This window comes from Portunus trituberculatus, chromosome 27 (assembly GCF_017591435.1).
Source record: "Portunus trituberculatus isolate SZX2019 chromosome 27, ASM1759143v1, whole genome shotgun sequence".
Taxonomy (NCBI): domain Eukaryota; kingdom Metazoa; phylum Arthropoda; class Malacostraca; order Decapoda; family Portunidae; genus Portunus; species Portunus trituberculatus.
This window is the reverse complement of record NC_059281.1, coordinates 2,507,678-2,526,469: the sequence shown is the minus strand read 5'-3', so window position 1 is coordinate 2,526,469 and position 18,792 is coordinate 2,507,678. Positions and strand designations below refer to the sequence as shown.

At 34.6% G+C, this 18,792-nt stretch overlaps 2 protein-coding genes across 3 annotated transcripts; both read left to right on the top strand.

Annotated features, from left to right (window-relative positions):
* Positions 1-7,800: 7,800 nt before the first annotated feature.
* On the top strand, positions 7,801-10,644 carry LOC123509920. Its single transcript, XM_045264544.1, has 4 exons — positions 7,801-8,282; positions 8,970-9,178; positions 9,559-9,651; positions 10,376-10,644. Exons 1-4 carry the CDS (start codon positions 8,011-8,013, stop codon positions 10,642-10,644), a joined length of 843 nt encoding a protein of 280 aa, XP_045120479.1. The 5' UTR covers positions 7,801-8,010.
* On the top strand, positions 10,623-17,224 carry LOC123509843. Of its 2 annotated transcripts, XM_045264420.1 has the most exons (4): positions 10,623-10,755; positions 14,922-15,120; positions 15,354-15,460; positions 15,735-17,224. In XM_045264420.1, the coding sequence occupies exons 2-4, from the start codon at positions 14,934-14,936 to the stop codon at positions 15,738-15,740; spliced, it is 300 nt and encodes a 99-aa protein (XP_045120355.1). In that variant the 5' UTR covers positions 10,623-10,755; positions 14,922-14,933; the 3' UTR covers positions 15,741-17,224. The 2 variants fall into 2 exon arrangements, with proteins under 2 accessions (XP_045120355.1, XP_045120354.1); XM_045264419.1 differs by lacking the exon at positions 15,735-17,224 and having other exon boundaries at positions 15,354-15,711.
* The last annotated feature ends 1,568 nt before the right edge of the window (positions 17,225-18,792 follow it).

Sequence of the window (18,792 nt, the reverse complement as noted above, 5' to 3'; positions counted from 1 at the left end):
CTAAGGAAGTGAAATATGTCAAAAAGTGGGTTATTTTAGTGTATTCTAGCGTTTTATGCACCAAACTCAGAATGCAGGTAAAACACTATATTTGTTAAAACGTCTTATTTATGTGATTTTAAGGTGTTTTATAAAAAAAAACTATCTCGATTGAAAATTGTGCTTATTCGTCATTTTACATTATTTTGCTTCAAAACGATAAAATTGATGAAAACAAGCTAGTATAGAGAATCCAAAGTAAAATTAAGAAAAACGTGTAATTTAATCAGTTTTAGCTGTTTTCCACCAAAACACAGAAATGCTACGAAAACACACTATTTGTCTAAGGAACTGAAATATGTAAAAATGGGTTATTTTGGTGTATTCCAGCGTTTTATGCAACAAAACTCAGAATTGCAGGCAAAACACACTATTTGTCTAAGGAAGTGAAATATGTGAAAAAGGGTTATTTTGGTGTATTCCAGCGTTTTATGTAACAAAACTCAGAATTGCAGGGAAAACACACTATTTGTCTAAGGTAGTGAAATATGTCAAAAGGGGTTATTTTGGTGTATTCCAGCGTTTTATGTAACAAAACTCAGAATTGCAGGAAAACACACTATTTGTCTAAGGAAGTGAAATATGTCAAAAGGGTTATTTTGATGTATTCCAGCGTTTTATGAACCAAAACTCAGAAATGCAGGCAAAACACAATATATGTCTAAGGAAGTGAAATATATAAAAAATGGGTTATTTTAGTGTATTCTAGCGTTTTATGCACCAAACTCAGAAATGCAGGCAAAACACTATATTTGTTAAAACGTCTTATTGATGTGTTTTTAAGGTGTTTTATAAAAAAAACTATCTCGATTGAAAATTGTGCTTATTCGTCATTTTACATTATTTTGCTTCAAAACGATAAAATTGATGAAAACAAGCTAGTATAGAGAATCCAAAGTAAAATTAAGAAAACGTGTAATTTAATCAGTTTTAGCTGTTTTCCACCAAAACACAGAAATGCTACGAAAACACACTATTTGTCTAAGGAACTGAAATATGTAAAAAATGGGTTATTTTGGTGTATTCCAGCGTTTTAAGCAACAACACTCAGAATTGCAGGCAAAACACACTATTTGTCTAAGGAAGTGAAATATGTGAAAAAGGGGTTACTTTGGTGTATTCCAGCGTTTTATGTAACAAAACTCAGAATTGCAGGGAAAACACACTATTTGTCTAAGGTAGTGAAATATGTCAAAAGGGGTTACTTTGGTGTATTCCAGCGTTTTATGTAACAAAACTCAGAATTGCAGGGAAAACACACTATTTGTTTAAGGAAGTGAAATATGTCAAAAGGGTTATTTTGATGTATTCCAGGGTTATTTTGATGTAATCCAGCGTTTTATGAACCAAAACTCAGAAATGCAGGCAAAACACAATAAATGTCAAAGGAAGTGAAATATATAAAAAATGGGTTATTTAAGTGTATTTTAGCGTTTTATGCACCAAACTCAGAAATGCAAGTAAAACACTATATTTGTTAAAACGTCTTATTTATGTGATTTTAAGGTGTTTTATAAAAAAAACTATCTCGATTGAAAATTGTGCTTATTCGTCATTTTACATTATTTTGCTTCAAAACGATAAAATTGATGAAAACAAGCTATTATAGAGAATCCAATGTAAAATTAAGAAAAACGTGTAATTTAATAAGTTTTAGCTGTTTTCCACCAAAACACAGAAATGCTACGGAAACACACTATTTGTCTAAGGAACTGAAATATGTAAAAAATGGGTTATTTTGGTGTATTCCAGCGTTTTATGCAACAAAACTCAGAATTGCAGGCAAAACACACTATTTGTCTAAGGAAGTGAAATATGTGAAAAAGGGGTTATTTTGGTGTATTCCAGCGTTTTATGTAACAAAACTCAGAATTGCAGGCAAAACACACTATTTGTCTAAGGTAGTGAAATATGTCAAAAGGGGTTATTTTGGTGTATTCCAGCGTTTTATGTAACAAAACTCAGAATTGCAGGGAAAACACACTATTTGTTTAAGGAAGTGAAATATGTCAAAAAGGGGTTATTTTGATGTATTCCAGCGTTTTATGAACCAAAACTCAGAAATGCAGGCAAAACACAATAAATGTCAAAGGAAGTGAAATATATAAAAATGGGTTATTTTAGTGTATTCTAGCGTTTTATGCACCAAACTCAGAAATGCAGGTAAAACACTATATTTGTTAAAACGTCTTATTTATGTGGTTTTAAGGTGTTTTATATAAAAAAAACTATCTCGATTGAAAATTGTGCTTATTCGTCATTTTACATTATTTTGCTTCAAAACGATAAAATTGATGAAAACAAGCTAGTATAGAGAATCCAAAGTAAAATTAAGAAAAACGTGTAATTTAATCAGTTTTTAGCTGTTTTCCACCAAAACACAGAAATGCTACGAAAACACACTATTTGTCTAAGGAACTGAAATATGTAAAAATGGGTTATTTTGGTGTTATTTTGGTGTATTCCAGCGTTTTATGCAACAAAACTCAGAATTGCAGGCAAAACACACTATTTGTCTAAGGAAGTGAAATATGTGAAAAAGGGGTTATTTTGGTGTATTCCAGCGTTTTATGTAACAAAACTCAGAATTGCAGGCAAAACACACTATTTGTCTAAGGTAGTGAAATATGTCAAAAAGGGGTTATTTTGGTGTATTCCAGCGTTTTATGTAACAAAACTCAGAAATGCAAGCAAAACAATATATGTCTAAGGAAGTGAAATATATAAAAAATGAGTTATTTTAGTGTATTCTAGCGTTTTATGCACCAAATTCAGAAGTGCAGGTAAAACACTATATTTGTTAAAACGTCTTATTGATGTGTTTTTAAGGTGTTTTATAAAAAAAACTATCTCGATTGAAAATTGTGCTTATTCGTCATTTTACATTATTTTGCTTCAAAAGGATAAAATTGATGAAAACAAGCTAGTATAGAGAATCCAAAGTAAAATTAAGAAAAACGTGTAATTTAATCAGTTTTTAGCTGTTTTCCACCAAAACACAGAAATGCTACGAAAACACACTATTTGTCTAAGGAACTGAAATATGTAAAAATGGGTTATTTTGGTGTATTCCAGCGTTTTATGCAACAAAACTCAGAATTGCAGGCAAAACACACTATTTGTCTAAGGAAGTGAAATATGTGAAAAAGGGGTTATTTTGGTGTATTCCAGCGTTTTATGTAACAAAACTCAGAATTGCAGGCAAAACACACTATTTGTCTAAGGTAGTGAAATATGTCAAAAAGGGGTTATTTTGGTGTATTCCAGCGTTTTATGTAACAAAACTCAGAATTGCAGGCAAAACACACTATTTGTCTAAGGAAGTGAAATATGTCAAAAAGGGGTTATTTTGATGTATTCCAGCGTTTTATGAACCAAAACTCAGAAATGCAAGCAAAACAATATATGTCTAAGGAAGTGAAATATATTATTTTAGTGTATTCTAGCGTTTTATGTAACAAAACTCAGAAATGCAAGCAAAACACAATATATGTCTAAGGAAGTGAAATATATAAAAAATGGGTTATTTTAGTGTATTCTAGCGTTTTATGCACCAAACTCAGAAGTGCAGGTAAAACACTATATTTGTTAAAACGTCTTATTGATGTGTTTTTAAGGTGTTTTATAAAAAAAAACTATCTCGATTGAAAATTGTGCTTATTCGTCATTTTACATTATTTTGCTTCAAAACGATAAAATTGATGAAAACAAGCTAGTATAGAGAATCCAAAGTAAAATTAAGAAAAACGTGTAATTTAATCAGTTTTAGCTGTTTTCCACCAAAACACAGAAATGCTACGGAAACACACTATTTGTCTAAGGAACTGAAATATGTAAAAATGGGTTATTTTGGTGTATTCCAGCGTTTTATGCAACAAAACTCAGAATTGCAGGCAAAACACACTATTTGTCTAAGGAAGTGAAATATGTGAAAAAGGGGTTATTTTGGTGTATTCCAGCGTTTTATGTAACAAAACTCAGAATTGCAGGCAAAACACACTATTTGTCTAAGGTAGTGAAATATGTCAAAAAGGGGTTATTTTGGTGTATTCCAGCGTTTTATGTAACAAAACTCAGAATTGCAGGAAAACACACTATTTGTCTAAGGAAGTGAAATATGTCAAAAAGGGGTTATTTTGATGTATTCCAGCGTTTTATGAACAAAACTCAGAAATGCAAGCAAAACACAATATATGTCTAAGGAAGTGAAATATATAAAAAATGGGTTATTTTAGTGTATTCTAGCGTTTTATGCACCAAATTCAGAAGTGCAGGTAAAACACTATATTTGTTAAAACGTCTTATTGATGTGTTTTAAGGTGTTTTATAAAAAAAAACTATCTCGATTGAAAATTGTGCTTATTCGTCATTTTACATTATTTTGCTTCAAAAGGATAAAATTGATGAAAACAAGCTAGTATAGAGAATCCAAAGTAAAATTAAGAAAAACGTGTAATTTAATCAGTTTTTAGCAGTTTTCCACCAAAACACAGAAATGCTACGAAAACACACTATTTGTCTAAGGAACTGAAATATGTAAAAATGGGTTATTTTGGTGTATTCCAGCGTTTTATGCAACAAAACTCAGAATTGCAGGCAAAACACACTATTTGTCTAAGGAAGTGAAATATGTGAAAAAGGGGTTATTTTGGTGTATTCCAGCGTTTTATGTAACAAAACTCAGAATTGCAGGCAAAACACACTATTTGTCTAAGGTAGTGAAATATGTCAAAAAGGGGTTATTTTGATGTATTCCAGCGTTTTATGTAACAAAACTCAGAATTGCAGGCAAAACACACTATTTGTCTAAGGTTGTGAAATATGTCAAAAAGGGGTTATTTTGATGTATTCCAGCGTTTTATGAACCAAAACTCAGAAATGCAAGCAAAACAATATATGTCTAAGGAAGTGAAATATTTAAAAAAGGGTTATTTTAGTGTATTCTAGCGTTTTATGTAACAAAACTCAGAAATGCAGGCAAAACACAATATATGTCTAAGGAAGTGAAATATATAAAAAATGGGTTATTTTAGTGTATTCTAGCGTTTTATGCACCAAACTCAGAAGTGCAGGTAAAACACTATATTTGTTAAAACGTCTTATTGATGTGTTTTTAAGGTGTTTTATAAAAAAAAACTATCTCGATTGAAAATTGTGCTTATTCGTGATTTTACATTATTTTGCTTCAAAAGGATAAAATTGTTGAAAACAAGCTAGTATAGAGAATCCAAAGTAAAATTAAGAAAAACGTGTAATTTAATCAGTTTTTAGTTGTTTTCCACCAAAACACAGAAATGCTACGAAAACACACTATTTGTCTAAGGAACTGAAATATGTAAAAATGGGTTATTTTGGTGTATTCCAGCGTTTTATGCAACAAAACTCAGAATTGCAGGCAAAACACACTATTTGTCTAAGGAAGTGAAATATGTGAAAAGGGTTATTTTGGTGTATTCCAGCGTTTTATGTAACAAAACTCAGAATTGCAGGCAAAACACACTATTTGTCTAAGGAAGTGAAATATGTGAAAAAGGGGTTATTTTGGTGTATTCCAGCGTTTTATGTAACAAAACTCAGAATTGCAGGCAAAACACACTATTTGTCTAAGGTAGTGAAATATGTCAAAAAGGGGTTATTTTGATGTATTCCAGCGTTTTATGAACCAAAACTCAGAAATGCAAGCAAAACAATATATGTCTAAGGAAGTGAAATATTTAAAAAAAGGGTTATTTTAGTGTATTCTAGCGTTTTATGTAACAAAACTCAGAAATGCAAGCAAAACACAATATATGTCTAAGGAAGTGAAATATATAAAAAATGGGTTATTTTAGTGTATTCTAGCGTTTTATGCACCAAACTCAGAAGTGCAGGTAAAACACTATATTTGTTAAAACGTCTTATTGATGTGTTTTTAAGGTGTTTTATAAAAAAAAACTATCTCGATTGAAAATTGTGCTTATTCGTCATTTTACATTATTTTGCTTCAAAAGGATAAAATTGCTGAAAACAAGCTAGTATAGAGAATCCAAAGTAAAATTAAGAAAAACGTGTAATTTAATCAGATTTTAGCTGTTTTCCACCAAAACACAGAAATGCTACGGAAACACACTATTTGTCTAAGGAACTGAAATATGTAAAAAATGTGTTATTTTGGTGTATTCCAGCGTTTTATGCAACGAAACTCAGAATTGCAGGCAAAACACACTATTTGTCTAAAAAGTGAAATATGTGAAAAAGGGGTTATTTTGGTGTATTCCAGCGTTTTATGTAACAAAACTCAGAATTGCAGGCAAAACACACTATTTGTCTAAAGAAGTGAAATATGTGAAAAAGGGGTTATTTTGGTGTATTCCAGCGTTTTATGTAACAAAACTCAGAATTGCAGGGAAAACACACTATATGTTTAAGGAAGTGAAATATGTCAAAAAGGGGTTATTTTGATGTATTCCAGCGTTTTATCAACCAAAACTCAGAAATGCAAGCAAAACACAATATATGTCTAAAAAGTGAAATATATAAAAAATGGGTTATTTTAGTGTATTCTAGCGTTTTATGCACCAAACTCAGAAGTGCAGGTAAAACACTATATTTGTTAAAACGTCTTATTGATGTGTTTTTAAGGTGTTTTATAAAAAAAAACTATCTCGATTGAAAATTGTGCTTATTCGTCATTTTACATTATTTTGCTTCAAAAGGATAAAATTGCTGAAAACAAGCTAGTATAGAGAATCCAAAGTAAAATTAAGAAAAACGTGTAATTTAATCAGTTTATAGCTGTTTTCCACCAAAACACAGAAATGCTACGGAAACACACTATTTGTCTAAGTAACTGAAATATGTAAAAAATGTGTTATTTTGGTGTATTCCAGCGTTTTATGCAACGAAACTCAGAATTGCAGGCAAAACACACTATTTGTCTAAGGAAGTGAAATATGTGAAAAAGGGGTTATTTTGGTGTATTCCAGCGTTTTATGTAACAAAACTCAGAATTGCAGGCAAAACACACTATTTGTCTAAGGTAGTGAAATATGTCAAAAAGGGGTTATTTTGATGTATTCCAGCGTTTTATGTAACAAAACTCAGAATTGCAAGGAAAACACACTATTTGTCTAAGGAAGTGAAATATGTCAAAAAGGGGTTATTTTGATGTATTCTAGCGTTTTATGTAACAAAACTCAGAAATGCAAGCAAAACACAATATATGTCTAAGGAAGTGAAATATATAAAAAATGGGTTATTTTAGTGTATTCTAGCGTTTTATGCACCAAACTCAGAAATGCAGGTAAAACACTATATTTGTTAAAACGTCTTATTGATGTGTTTTTAAGGTGTTTTATAAAAAAAAACTATCTCGATTGAAAATTGTGCTTATTCGTGATTTTACATTATTTTGCTTCAAAAGGATAAAATTGCTGAAAACAAGCTAGTATAGAGAATCCAAAGTAAAATTAAGAAAAACGTGTAATTTAATCAGTTTTTAGTTGTTTTCCACCAAAACACAGAAATGCTACGGAAACACACTATTTGTCTAAGGAACTGAAATATGTAAAAAATGGGTTATTTTGGTGTATTCTAGCGTTTTATGCAACAAAACTCAGAATTGCAGGCAAAACACACTATTTGTCAAAGGTAGTGAAATATGTCAAAAAGGGGTTATTTTGGTGTATTCCAGCGTTTTATCTAACAAAACTAAGAAATCCAAGGTAAACAATATCGGCCGCTTTCTTAAACATCTAAAAATTCGTTTCGTAGGTTAGCACACCACTGTGGTGTGGTAGCACCCGAAACCTAAGTTTTGATTTCTTAAACGCTGGCGCACCGACCCGTGTGTTGTTAGGTAGACAACGATACTCGTACTCTAGCATCCCATAGAAATGCGGACGATTCGCAAGTGTTGGTACCCCTCCTCGTAGAAGATTGGCAGGCCTGTGTATCAGCTGATGTAAACAAAGCGCCATTTTCAACCAGTTCATGCTGGAGTGTACACGCTTCTCGCAGCTCAACACCACCATGGCTACCAGGGACCTAAAAGGCACACCACTCTCTTACGCCCAGAAGTTGTATCTCGTGAGACAAATTAGAGATCACCCTGTGGTACACACGAAACCTTCAAACTACACTAGTATACTGGAGAGAAAAGCCGCGTGGGAGACAATAACTAAGAACTTCAATGTATGTTTCTCTACGGCGGAGCCCAAGAATACTCATCAGCTGAAGAAGACTTGGGAGTACTTAAAGAATAAGTAAGTATAAAAATGAGGGAAAAGCATGCACCATTTGGTAAATTAAGGTTGAAAACATGAGAAGCTTTGATGTAATTGTTATGATTTAGGAATTAGTTTACTACTGTATTTCTACTACTATTGGTAAAGGTGGCTAGTATTACCCCCTCCTCCCATGAAAACTAGGTAGATTTGCAAAGAAATCTGTTAGGATAAATCAGTCAAAAAAATGTAAATCTACCAGAAAAAATATTGAGAGGTGACCAAATATAACTTAACAAACTTACCTAACCTCAATCTAACCAAATCATGGCCTAACCTAAAGAAACCCAAACCAGACCAAAGCAAACAGTATTATTTTACAAAACAGGAAAACTGTGTGAGAAGAAAACTAGTTAGATATTAGGAAGTGCACATTTTGTTAGACATTTTCTCAGATGCATTTTCTTCCTCAAACTATTAATAGGTTAGGTTAGGATAACTTTGTGTCATATCACTAAATTCACTAATTCATTACATCATTGTTCAATATGTTCAACCCTAAGAAACTTAGCTTAACATAACACAAACTTAAATGATATAACCTAACATAATGTAAGACTATTCATGTAGCTTTGAATGTAGTAGTGTCTGCAAAACAAAACTAAGTAAATAAATACATAAATAAATAAAGTAAAAAATAATTAATTAATGGGTGTGGTTTTACAGAGTGAAGAAGGATCACAGCAGGTACATCCGGGAAACCCATCAGACTGGTGGTGGGCCACCACCAGCCCCACCTAAACCAGCTGATGAGGTAACGCTGATTGTACAGCTGATCCTTAATAAAAGGCTGCCAGTACCTGACGACATCTTTGATAGTGAATTTGTAGAAGCACGCGTACTGGCCCGACTCAATTCCACAGCACTGGAATGTGGTGAGTTGAAAAACCTATTTTTTATGAACTTTTTAACATGTTTTTATTTTAAACTAAAAAAAAAACAGGAGTGCATGCATGGCTTTCAAGTCATTATGGTCCCACACCCTTGTCACATCAGCCCCACAACCGACACTCCTGCCCCAATACCACGACGATGAACAATTACACATTTTTGTTAACCTTACCTAACCTAACCAGATGTGTAGTTTCAATGTTTTTCAAGTAAATATAATTGCTAGCAAGAACGTGCAATTGTTCATCACAGAGGTACATTGAGCCGCAGAACTGGCTTCCCATGCATGTGGAATATGTAAAACAAACTTTTTACTTAATATATTATCATAATATAATATAAATATATAATTTTGTGTTTACAGCTGACACACCTGAAGCTGCAGGACAGCAGCCAGCACAAGATCTGGTCTTGGACAACCCTGGCAGTCCACTTATCATCAGGAGTGAGGACTGTGGTATGTCAGTTATTCATATTTTAAGTAATAGCAATTAACAATACTTTCTTCTCATTGGTTATTGAAAGTACAATTTATTGGTTAAGCTTTCTCAGTTATAACACCCATCAGGCTAAATAAGTGGATACTAAAATGTAGGATTTTATGGAAGAAGTGTTATGATGGCTTGAATGCCTTCAGTACTAACTGCCTTCGAGGAAATTTATCAATTTGTTATGTTCTCAAGGCATTCAAGCCATCATAACACTTCTTCCATAAAATCCTACATTTTAGTATCCACTTATTTAGCCCGATGGGTGTTATAACTGAAAAGCAACCAATAAATTGTACTTTCAATAACCAATGAGAAGAAAGTATTGTTAATTGCTATTACTAAAATATGAATAACTGACTGTATGCCCATTATCACAGCTAATCAACATTCCATACAGTCCTGCTTTTAAAAGATTGTACTATATGAATGTCAAGCCTGGACACTTCATACAAGAGATAGGCAAAATATACAAGTAATTAAAATTTTTGCCTGAGACTGGTCAGTTAGATAAGGTAATGTGAGAGAGTTCAAAATGGCAAGAGTAAGAGGATGTATGTATGAATGTATATGAATGTATGTATAATGTATGTATACCCCACAAGATGTATGTATGAATAGACCATGGGGTGAAGTGGGGATTAGTGAAAATATTTCAAGATGTGTAACTTGTATGTTTTATCTATTTTGCAGAACTTATGGATGCGGAAGTTGATGTGGACCTCCCAGGTGCTAGAACCTCCGCTCATCCTGTACTAAAAAAAGGCACCTGCTCTGCTCGCAGCAGTAGTGCCACAGCTGCCACCCAAAACCAGTCCTTCACAGGACGAAAGAGGAAGGCAGCAGAAAGCAAATCTGCTGCTTATGGCAGGTGTGCCAAGCAGCAGAAACACTTTCGTGATGAACTGGCCTCAACATTTGAGGCCCTTGCTGCAAAGCGGCGACAACGCTGGACAGCGTAGCTTCTGCTGCCGATAAAATTGGGTCGGCGGCAGACAGAATGGCATCTGCTGCAGAGAGAATTGCTGCAGCCCTTGAAAGGGTAGCTGGTATACACCAACCACTACCATAAGGTACCACTGAAGAAAATAAAAATAAAGAATAACTTGGTGTAGCATTGTTATTTTATTTTATACTTGTACATTTTAATTGTATCTCCACAACACAACCAAACATAAAAACATTACATTGCCCATTGAGGTGTACATTTCTTTGTATATGTCATCTTCCACTTAGAAATTATACACACAAATATACATTGAAAGAACAGAGATGGAAAGTTTATCAATAAAAGATCATAAACTATTGTGAAATAGCACAAACTGATAGAGTTCTCCCTATAAGTATTAGGTAAGAATATGGGTAGGAAGGGTAAGACTGTGTATGATACATATATGTTGCAACAGGTTCCATTGCTGCTCTATCTTGAAAACCCGTCAAAATCTGAGGCGAGGTATTGTACCTGTTCAGTATAGCGACCACTGTTAAACTGATCACATTGTTTACCTTCATTTTCCAGTTCTGATATCATATTTCTGAAATTTCTCAGTGCACGTTGCTGTAGCTGTGAAGACACTAGTTTTAGTTTCTGCTTGATGTCACATCACTAATCCTTTGATAGTCGATACCTGTTGGGATTTTTAATCTTTCAGAAATGTTCCACAAAAAAAGATGCCAATATATAATTATAAATAGATAGAAGCATATAACTACCACGAATGGGATAATTACCTTTGGATGAATTCCTCTTCCGTGAGGTATACCATTGGGTCACTGCGATCCCGTAGTACTGCAGCGAATTCCTCTACAATCTGTAATCCCCATACATGGGGATCATGTCTTGTTTAACTATAGTAAATTTCTTATAAAAACTATCATGCAGTGCTATACATAATTATAAATCTAATAAATTTAAGTGCTTATCTAATCTGTTTTTAAACATTGTCAAACTAGTGCTATTTACAACCGTCTCTGGCAATGCATTCCAGAAGTCTACCACCCTATGACTAAAGAAATATTTTCTTATATCTAACCTGCAGCCTTGCTTTCTAATCTTCCTGCCATGATTTCTAGTCCTACTTCCCTCCTCTAAGGTAAAGAAAGATCTCACATCTATGTAGTTTGTATCTGAGAACATTTTAAATAACTCTATCATATCCCCTCTTATACATCTCCTCTCAAATGAAAACATGTTTAATGCCTTTAATCTATCTCTATACTCCAGGCACTTCAAAGCTGGTATCATCCTAGTTGTTCTTCTCTGAACTGCTTCTAACATGTTGATATCCTGCCTATAGTGGGGTGACCAGGCCTGTATGCAATACTCTAAATGGGGCCTAACATAGGAATTATATAAGCTACGCACCACTTCCTTACTTTTATAACTAACATTTCTATTTATAAAACCCAGGATCCTATTTGCCCTATTTCTTGCTTCTAAACATTGCTTTGAAAATTTCATAGTCCTGTCTATCACTACTCCTAAATCCTTTCCTTCCTCTACTGCCTCTAGCCAACATCCCTCCATCTCATAGTTAAAGTTTGTGTTGTCTTTACCTAAATGCATAACCTGACACTTTTTAGAATTAATCTCCATCTGCCACCTGTCTGCCCATGCTATCAGCCTGTCCAGGTCTCGTTGTATTCTGTAATTGTCCTTTTCACCCTGTACTGCACATGCTATCTTAGTATCATCTGCAAACTTTGATACTTTGCTACTAATTCCTATATCTAAATCGTTAATGTACACCAAGAAAAGAAGAGGTCCTAGCACTGATCCTTGGGGTATCCCACTAACCACTTCCTTCCACTCAGACATTGCCCCATTTAATACTACTCTCTGTTTCCTATCAGAAAGCCATTCACTAATCCGATCAACTAACCTACACCCTATCCCATGTAGTCTCAATTTGTACACTAGCCTCCTATGCGGTACCTTATCAAACGCCTTGCTAAAATCTAGATATATAACATCTATGCTATTTCCATCATCTAACTCCTTGGTAATATATTCTAAGATATCGAGCAAATTTGTAAGACAGGACCTCCCTGATCTAAAGCCATGTTGGGTATCTCTAATTAATCTATTCTCATTTAAATGCTCCCAAATACTACCCTTAATTATTTTCTCTAGGATCTTACATACTATACTAGTTAAACTGATCGGTCTATAATTATTCGCATCATCCTTCCTACCTTTTTTAAATATTGGGGTAATATTAGCTAACTTCCAGTCCTGTGGTATCTCAGCAAACCTAAGTGATCTTTCAAAGATTAACTTAAGTGCTTCAGAAATACTGTCTACACCCTCCCTAAGTACTCTGGCATGTAGCTCATCAGGACCACTAGCTTTCCTATCGTCTAGTTCAAGAATAAATTTCGTAATAATTCCCGGTTTTATATCAATATTTTCTAAAGCTCTTAAACTACTCGTCGCACTGTTTGTAACAGGATTTCCTATTCTTTCCCTAGTAAATACTGAAGAAAATTGTTCATTCAATAATTCTACTATGTCTTCATTTTGATCCACTACTACACCATCTTTTCTGAGTGGTCCAATCCTATCCTTATTTCTTTTATCACTGACCTTGTAATAACTATATAATTTTTTGGGATATTTACTCCCAGCTCTAGCTAGTTTTATCTCTGCCTGCCTTTTACTTTTTTTTATAACCTTACTCAAATCATCTCTGACCTGTCTGTACCTAATCAAATCTACATCTTCCCCACTTTTCTGCAACTCTCTGTATGCCCTCTTCTTCTCTCTGATCTGGCTACCTATCTCATGAGTCCACCATAATGGCTTCCTGTTTCTCTGCCTTATATCTTTGTAAGGGATACACTGCATCACTATACCCTTTACTACAACCTTAAAAATATCCCACATCTCCTGTGCAGTTTTATTTCCAAAACTATCTTCCCAGTTTACCTCTCCTAATAACTGACGTAACCTACCATAATTGCCTTTCTGATAGTTTGGGACTCTAGTCTTATTCACTATATTATCCCTACTGGAATTAATGATAAATCTAATTATATGATGGTCACTGTTTGCTAAAGTCTCTCCTACCTCAACTTCCTTTAAACAATGCTCAATATTTGTTAATACTATGTCTAAAACCTTCCTCCCCCTAGTAGGTTTATCTACCATCTGCACTAAATAGTTATCCTGAAAACTTTCCATAAACTTATTTTCACTAGCATCTCCTACCATCCTCTCCCAGTTTACTGACTTAAGATTAAAATCCCCTAAGATAATTGTCTGACTAGTACACCCCCTATTTATCTCATCTACCATAAGGTTGTCTACCTCTGCTGACTGGTTAGGTGGTCTATAAAAGCTCCTACTCTAATAACCTTACTTTTGTTTACTCTAACATCCAGCCATAAGGACTCTACTCTGTGATCTACCTTAATACCATTAATCTGACTGGAAATGAAGGATTTTTTTACATAAATAACTACTCCTCCACCTATCCTACCAATTCTCTGGTGTAAATACATAATGTATCCATCTACTTCATATTCTTTCCTATTTTCCCTAAACTTTTCCTCATTTACCCATGCCTCTGTGACACATACAACATCTAAGTCCTCCTCAACTATATAACTAGATAACTCGTCCTTCTTGTTCCTAAGACTCCTGGCATTTACATAAAAACATTTAAGTCCAGCTACCTTCCTAGATGCTATCTCCTTATTTGGAATCCTAATCTTATTCTCTCCTATTTGCACCTGGAAATCTTTCCTAATCTTTTCACTATCTCTGTTTATCCTATCTAATTTATGTCTAGCATCTTTCTTCTGGAATGCATTTGCTACCTCACCCCCTACACTCCATCCCAACTCCCCCCTCCAGACATCCACTCAGCACATCCACACCCTTCCTACTCAGATGCACACCATCCCTAGCATACAAATCCCTTCGCCCATAGAACCTATCCCATACATCCACAAAGCTGACACCCACATCCTTAACAATATCATTGTACTTAGTGATGTGCTTAATGCTTTCTTTGAATAGAACTAGTGTTAACCCCAAGAAAATAGGCCTTTAAGGTGAAAGTAAGGACTATAAGGAGACATATATACCGGTAATTAAGCTAACCTTGGTTGGATACTTAGTAATTTTCTTTGCAAATGCAAGTTTTTCCCTACATTGAAAACAGCTGTATATGTTGCTATATTCATTTTAAATTATCAGAATCCATTTATTCTTATAACTTATTATGATTTTCAGCTAAAAGAAGACATGGAGAACTACTTATATTACACCATGATGGGAGGACACATCAGGCTACACCCTGGAGTTAGGCCTCACAAGTTCGACTGCCAGGGGAAGATCACACCTCAGAATGAGAACAGGGACAGGTTGCAGAGGAAGAGGAAGGTTCTGGAGATTCTTTCTTCAAAAGAAAACTTAATGGAACCTCACCAAAGTAAGTGTCCATAGAGCATGTAAATACTGTAACTTACAGTTGCCAGTACAGTGTAATTCATTACAATGTTTTCATATGTGAATATCATGGCTTTCTTTTTATGTATAGATAAAATGCAGATTGCACACATATGATTTGCAGATTGCAAGTGGTCATTAGGGTATTAGGTCATACAGGCAGTGTGACTATCATAAGTTATAGGCAGATATTTATCATGTCCTCTTTTGCAACAGATCCAGCACCTCAGCCTGACCATGTGGATCAGAGGATAGAGCATGATGGGCATGTTGATCCTAACCCACTCACCCCTTCTACACAGAACACTGGAATACAAGTGCAGGTAACCCATATTGTTCACCTGATTATAATGACATTCTACTGTACTGTATAATAATAGTAGGCATTCTCTGTTTACAAATCACACTTCTTGCAGTGTGTCAGTCTATTGAAGAATAGGGCCTATTGGAAGGTTATAAGCAAAGGAAGAGGTCATGAGGCAATAGTACTGGAGTGGTAATACACAAGAGTAGTAATAATAATAATAATAATAATAATAATAAAATTCGTTTTCAATATCTGTTCATGGTTGATACTTTTTTTCAATTTGCTTCCAGGTATAGCCAAGAAAGAGGTCCAAGGGGGTGCAAGTTCAACCAGTGAACAACACAGATGGTCACACGGTGGGTAAGATGAAGAAACCTGAAAGTACATCTGAGGATTCTGTTTCCACATCAGAAAGTAGTGATGTAGATCATGATAAAAGTAAAGATTATGTACCATTAGACAGTACTTTCAGTAGTGATGATGAAGAGAACTTTAAAAAATTAACTCTGTACACAACAAGAAAATTAATACTGAAACATTCAATGGAATACATTGGATTACACAAGAAGCATTTGTATATTTTAGATATTCTGTGTAGTCATGTAACCTACAAAGAAAGGGGACAAATTATTTCAAACAAAGATGTGGTATTAATTGTGCTAATGACTATTCATACTGGATCACCAGAGTACATGATTGCACACATGTTTGGTGTCAGCAACTGCTGTGTTAGTCGCATCCTTACTCGCTTTCTACCTGTCATAAGTGCTTGTTTGAAAGAGCTAATTTTCTGGTCACCATCCGAGACCATTAGAACAAGGCTTCCACACTCTTTCAAAGCTTACCATCATAAGGTAGAAAGTATCATTGATTGCTTTGAAATACAGATAGAAAAGCCATCCTCTGCCATGGCACAGAGTATGACTTGGTCTGATTACAAGAAATGTAATACTGTGAAGTATCTAGTGTCCGTAACTCCAGATGGATTAATTCATTTCATGGTAAGCCTGGTAGATGCAGTGATATGGAGTTATTACGGGGATCGGGTTACTTTGACTGTTTGAGACCAGGTTCTACAGTATTGGCTGATCGAGGCTTCAAAGAGTTGGAAGCTGATCTCACTGCCAGAGGATGTCATTTGGAATGTCCTGCTAGTGTTAGCCAAGGGGAACAGTTACCAAACAGAACAGTCCTCAACATGAAAGTTGTTGCTGGTTTGAGGATCCATGTTGAGAGAGTAATAAGAAGAATTAGAGTTTATAAAATCCTTGACATGCATTCATGTATTCCTCTTTCAATGATGGATCTACTAGATAATATTGTGTACATAGTTTGTGGTTTAGTTAATCTACAGGAATGAATTTGTATATATATTTTTTTTTAAAGTGCACAACAGTGATACAGTAAATGTACAACAGTATTATCCTGACGATACCAATCTCACATTTCAAGTATTAGTACTGAAAGTTAAATTTACTCCAGTAAAAGCAAAATAAATACTTTGTTATAACAAGGTACTAATTTACTGTTACTAGAGTACTTTTAACTTGGGTACTACAACTTGAAATTTGAGATTGTATTGTCAGGATAATACTCAAATAGTTACAGTAAAAGGCAACATGTTGTTTGTAAATTAAAAATTTAGTTATTTGACTTTGCAACAATGAATATATGTCTCGTGTAATGCTGCCTCACCCACAATATGCATATTGTAATCCTGTCTCGCCCACATTTAAGTTATTAACCCTAGTTTACTGTCAAAATAAAACAGTTTCCCAAATATTTTTTTATTTTTCATTCTTGAATATGTTGCACCAGTTTAGATGCAAGATGTAGCAAATTTCTATAATGATGCACATTCTGGAGAAGAGTTCCTGAAGGGAATGTTATACATTAAATGAAGTAGGCATACCATTCCAGAGATGATTCATGACATGTACATTCTGCAGAGCTCAATAAAAACCGTATTTTCCCAAAAGTGCTGACATTTTTGCATGAGGCTTTCCGAATAAACTGAATCATACATTACTTTCACCATTTTCACACACTTTGTCACTTCAAAATCAGGATGTGCCACACAAAAGTAAGCCTGTTTTTTGCATGTTATGTGTATCAGCATTTGTACTTGTGCCAAGTGTTTTGCTGCCACAGATCCATCTCCCTTTATATATTTACGGAAGTTTTTCTGGGTTGTTGGACACTTCACTTCCACAATACACTCACCATCCTCAGTTATGCCATCAGATGATGTACCCATTACAGGATGTCTTGGATTTAGAAAAAATGCCTGTGTGATCAACTACCCCTATATGTGATGCAACTTCCTTGAGTACAAGGAGTTCTAACTCTCTACCTCTCCTCATGGCAACAGTGTCCTTAAGTTTTGCAGCACCAATCACTGACATTACCAATGAACTTGTTATCTTCCCAGAACTATGAGCTGCTGCATATGCCTTGGAAGCTGTCACACGCGCAAACTTCACAGCATACCATAGTGGTGACTTTGCCTGTGTAATAGTTTCTTTACTTATTAATTCACAAAGTTCATCTGTCATTTTCATTTTACAAAACTGCAAGAACTGTCTACAATCAGGTTCTCCAATGTGGCCTTTCAACAATTCCTGCAGAAGATGATCAATGCCTAACTCTTCACCTTTATGTGGCTTAAGAGCAAGGTGATAAAAAATTAGACCTGTTGTTCCTTCTGGAGCATTTTCTAATACAGCAGCAAGAAACCTGCCATGGGCATCTAAGTCTGTTTTTTGCTTTTTTCTAGGTTTGGCATGTATTGTTTCCAGGGCAGTTTCCTTGTTTCCACCGTTACGTTGGATAACCGGGCCTTTTTCCAGTATGAGGTGGATGACGTTACAGACTTTTGAGAACCACGCCTTTCAAGCCATCCTAAAAATGCTGTTCCATGCTTACAATAGCCCTCTGCTGCAGCACAGTCCATACACTTGGCATCAACAACTTTTTCTGTGTTTTCATCTATCTTAACAATGACACAGTAAGGTTTGGATGAAACTCTGTGCTCAGGTGTGATGCGGCCAGCAACTTCACAGACTCCGTCAGTTCGTCTTAACTGCACGTGCCCAACTGCATCGTTGCCGTAGTTCTCGCCAGCAGATCTAAAAACATAAAGTAAAGGTTAATCTATAGCTTGACCTGAATAACACTGTGACTAACCAGAGTTAAACTTTTCTACACTATCATTTCAGATAAGTACGGTTTTGTAGCACGAAGGCTTTATTCAGGTATGAAAAAAAAACATATCTCGCGTAGACAGTGTGCTTTACGTAATTTACAGGATTACATGACTGATATCAGAGCATCACAACAAATGAAAAT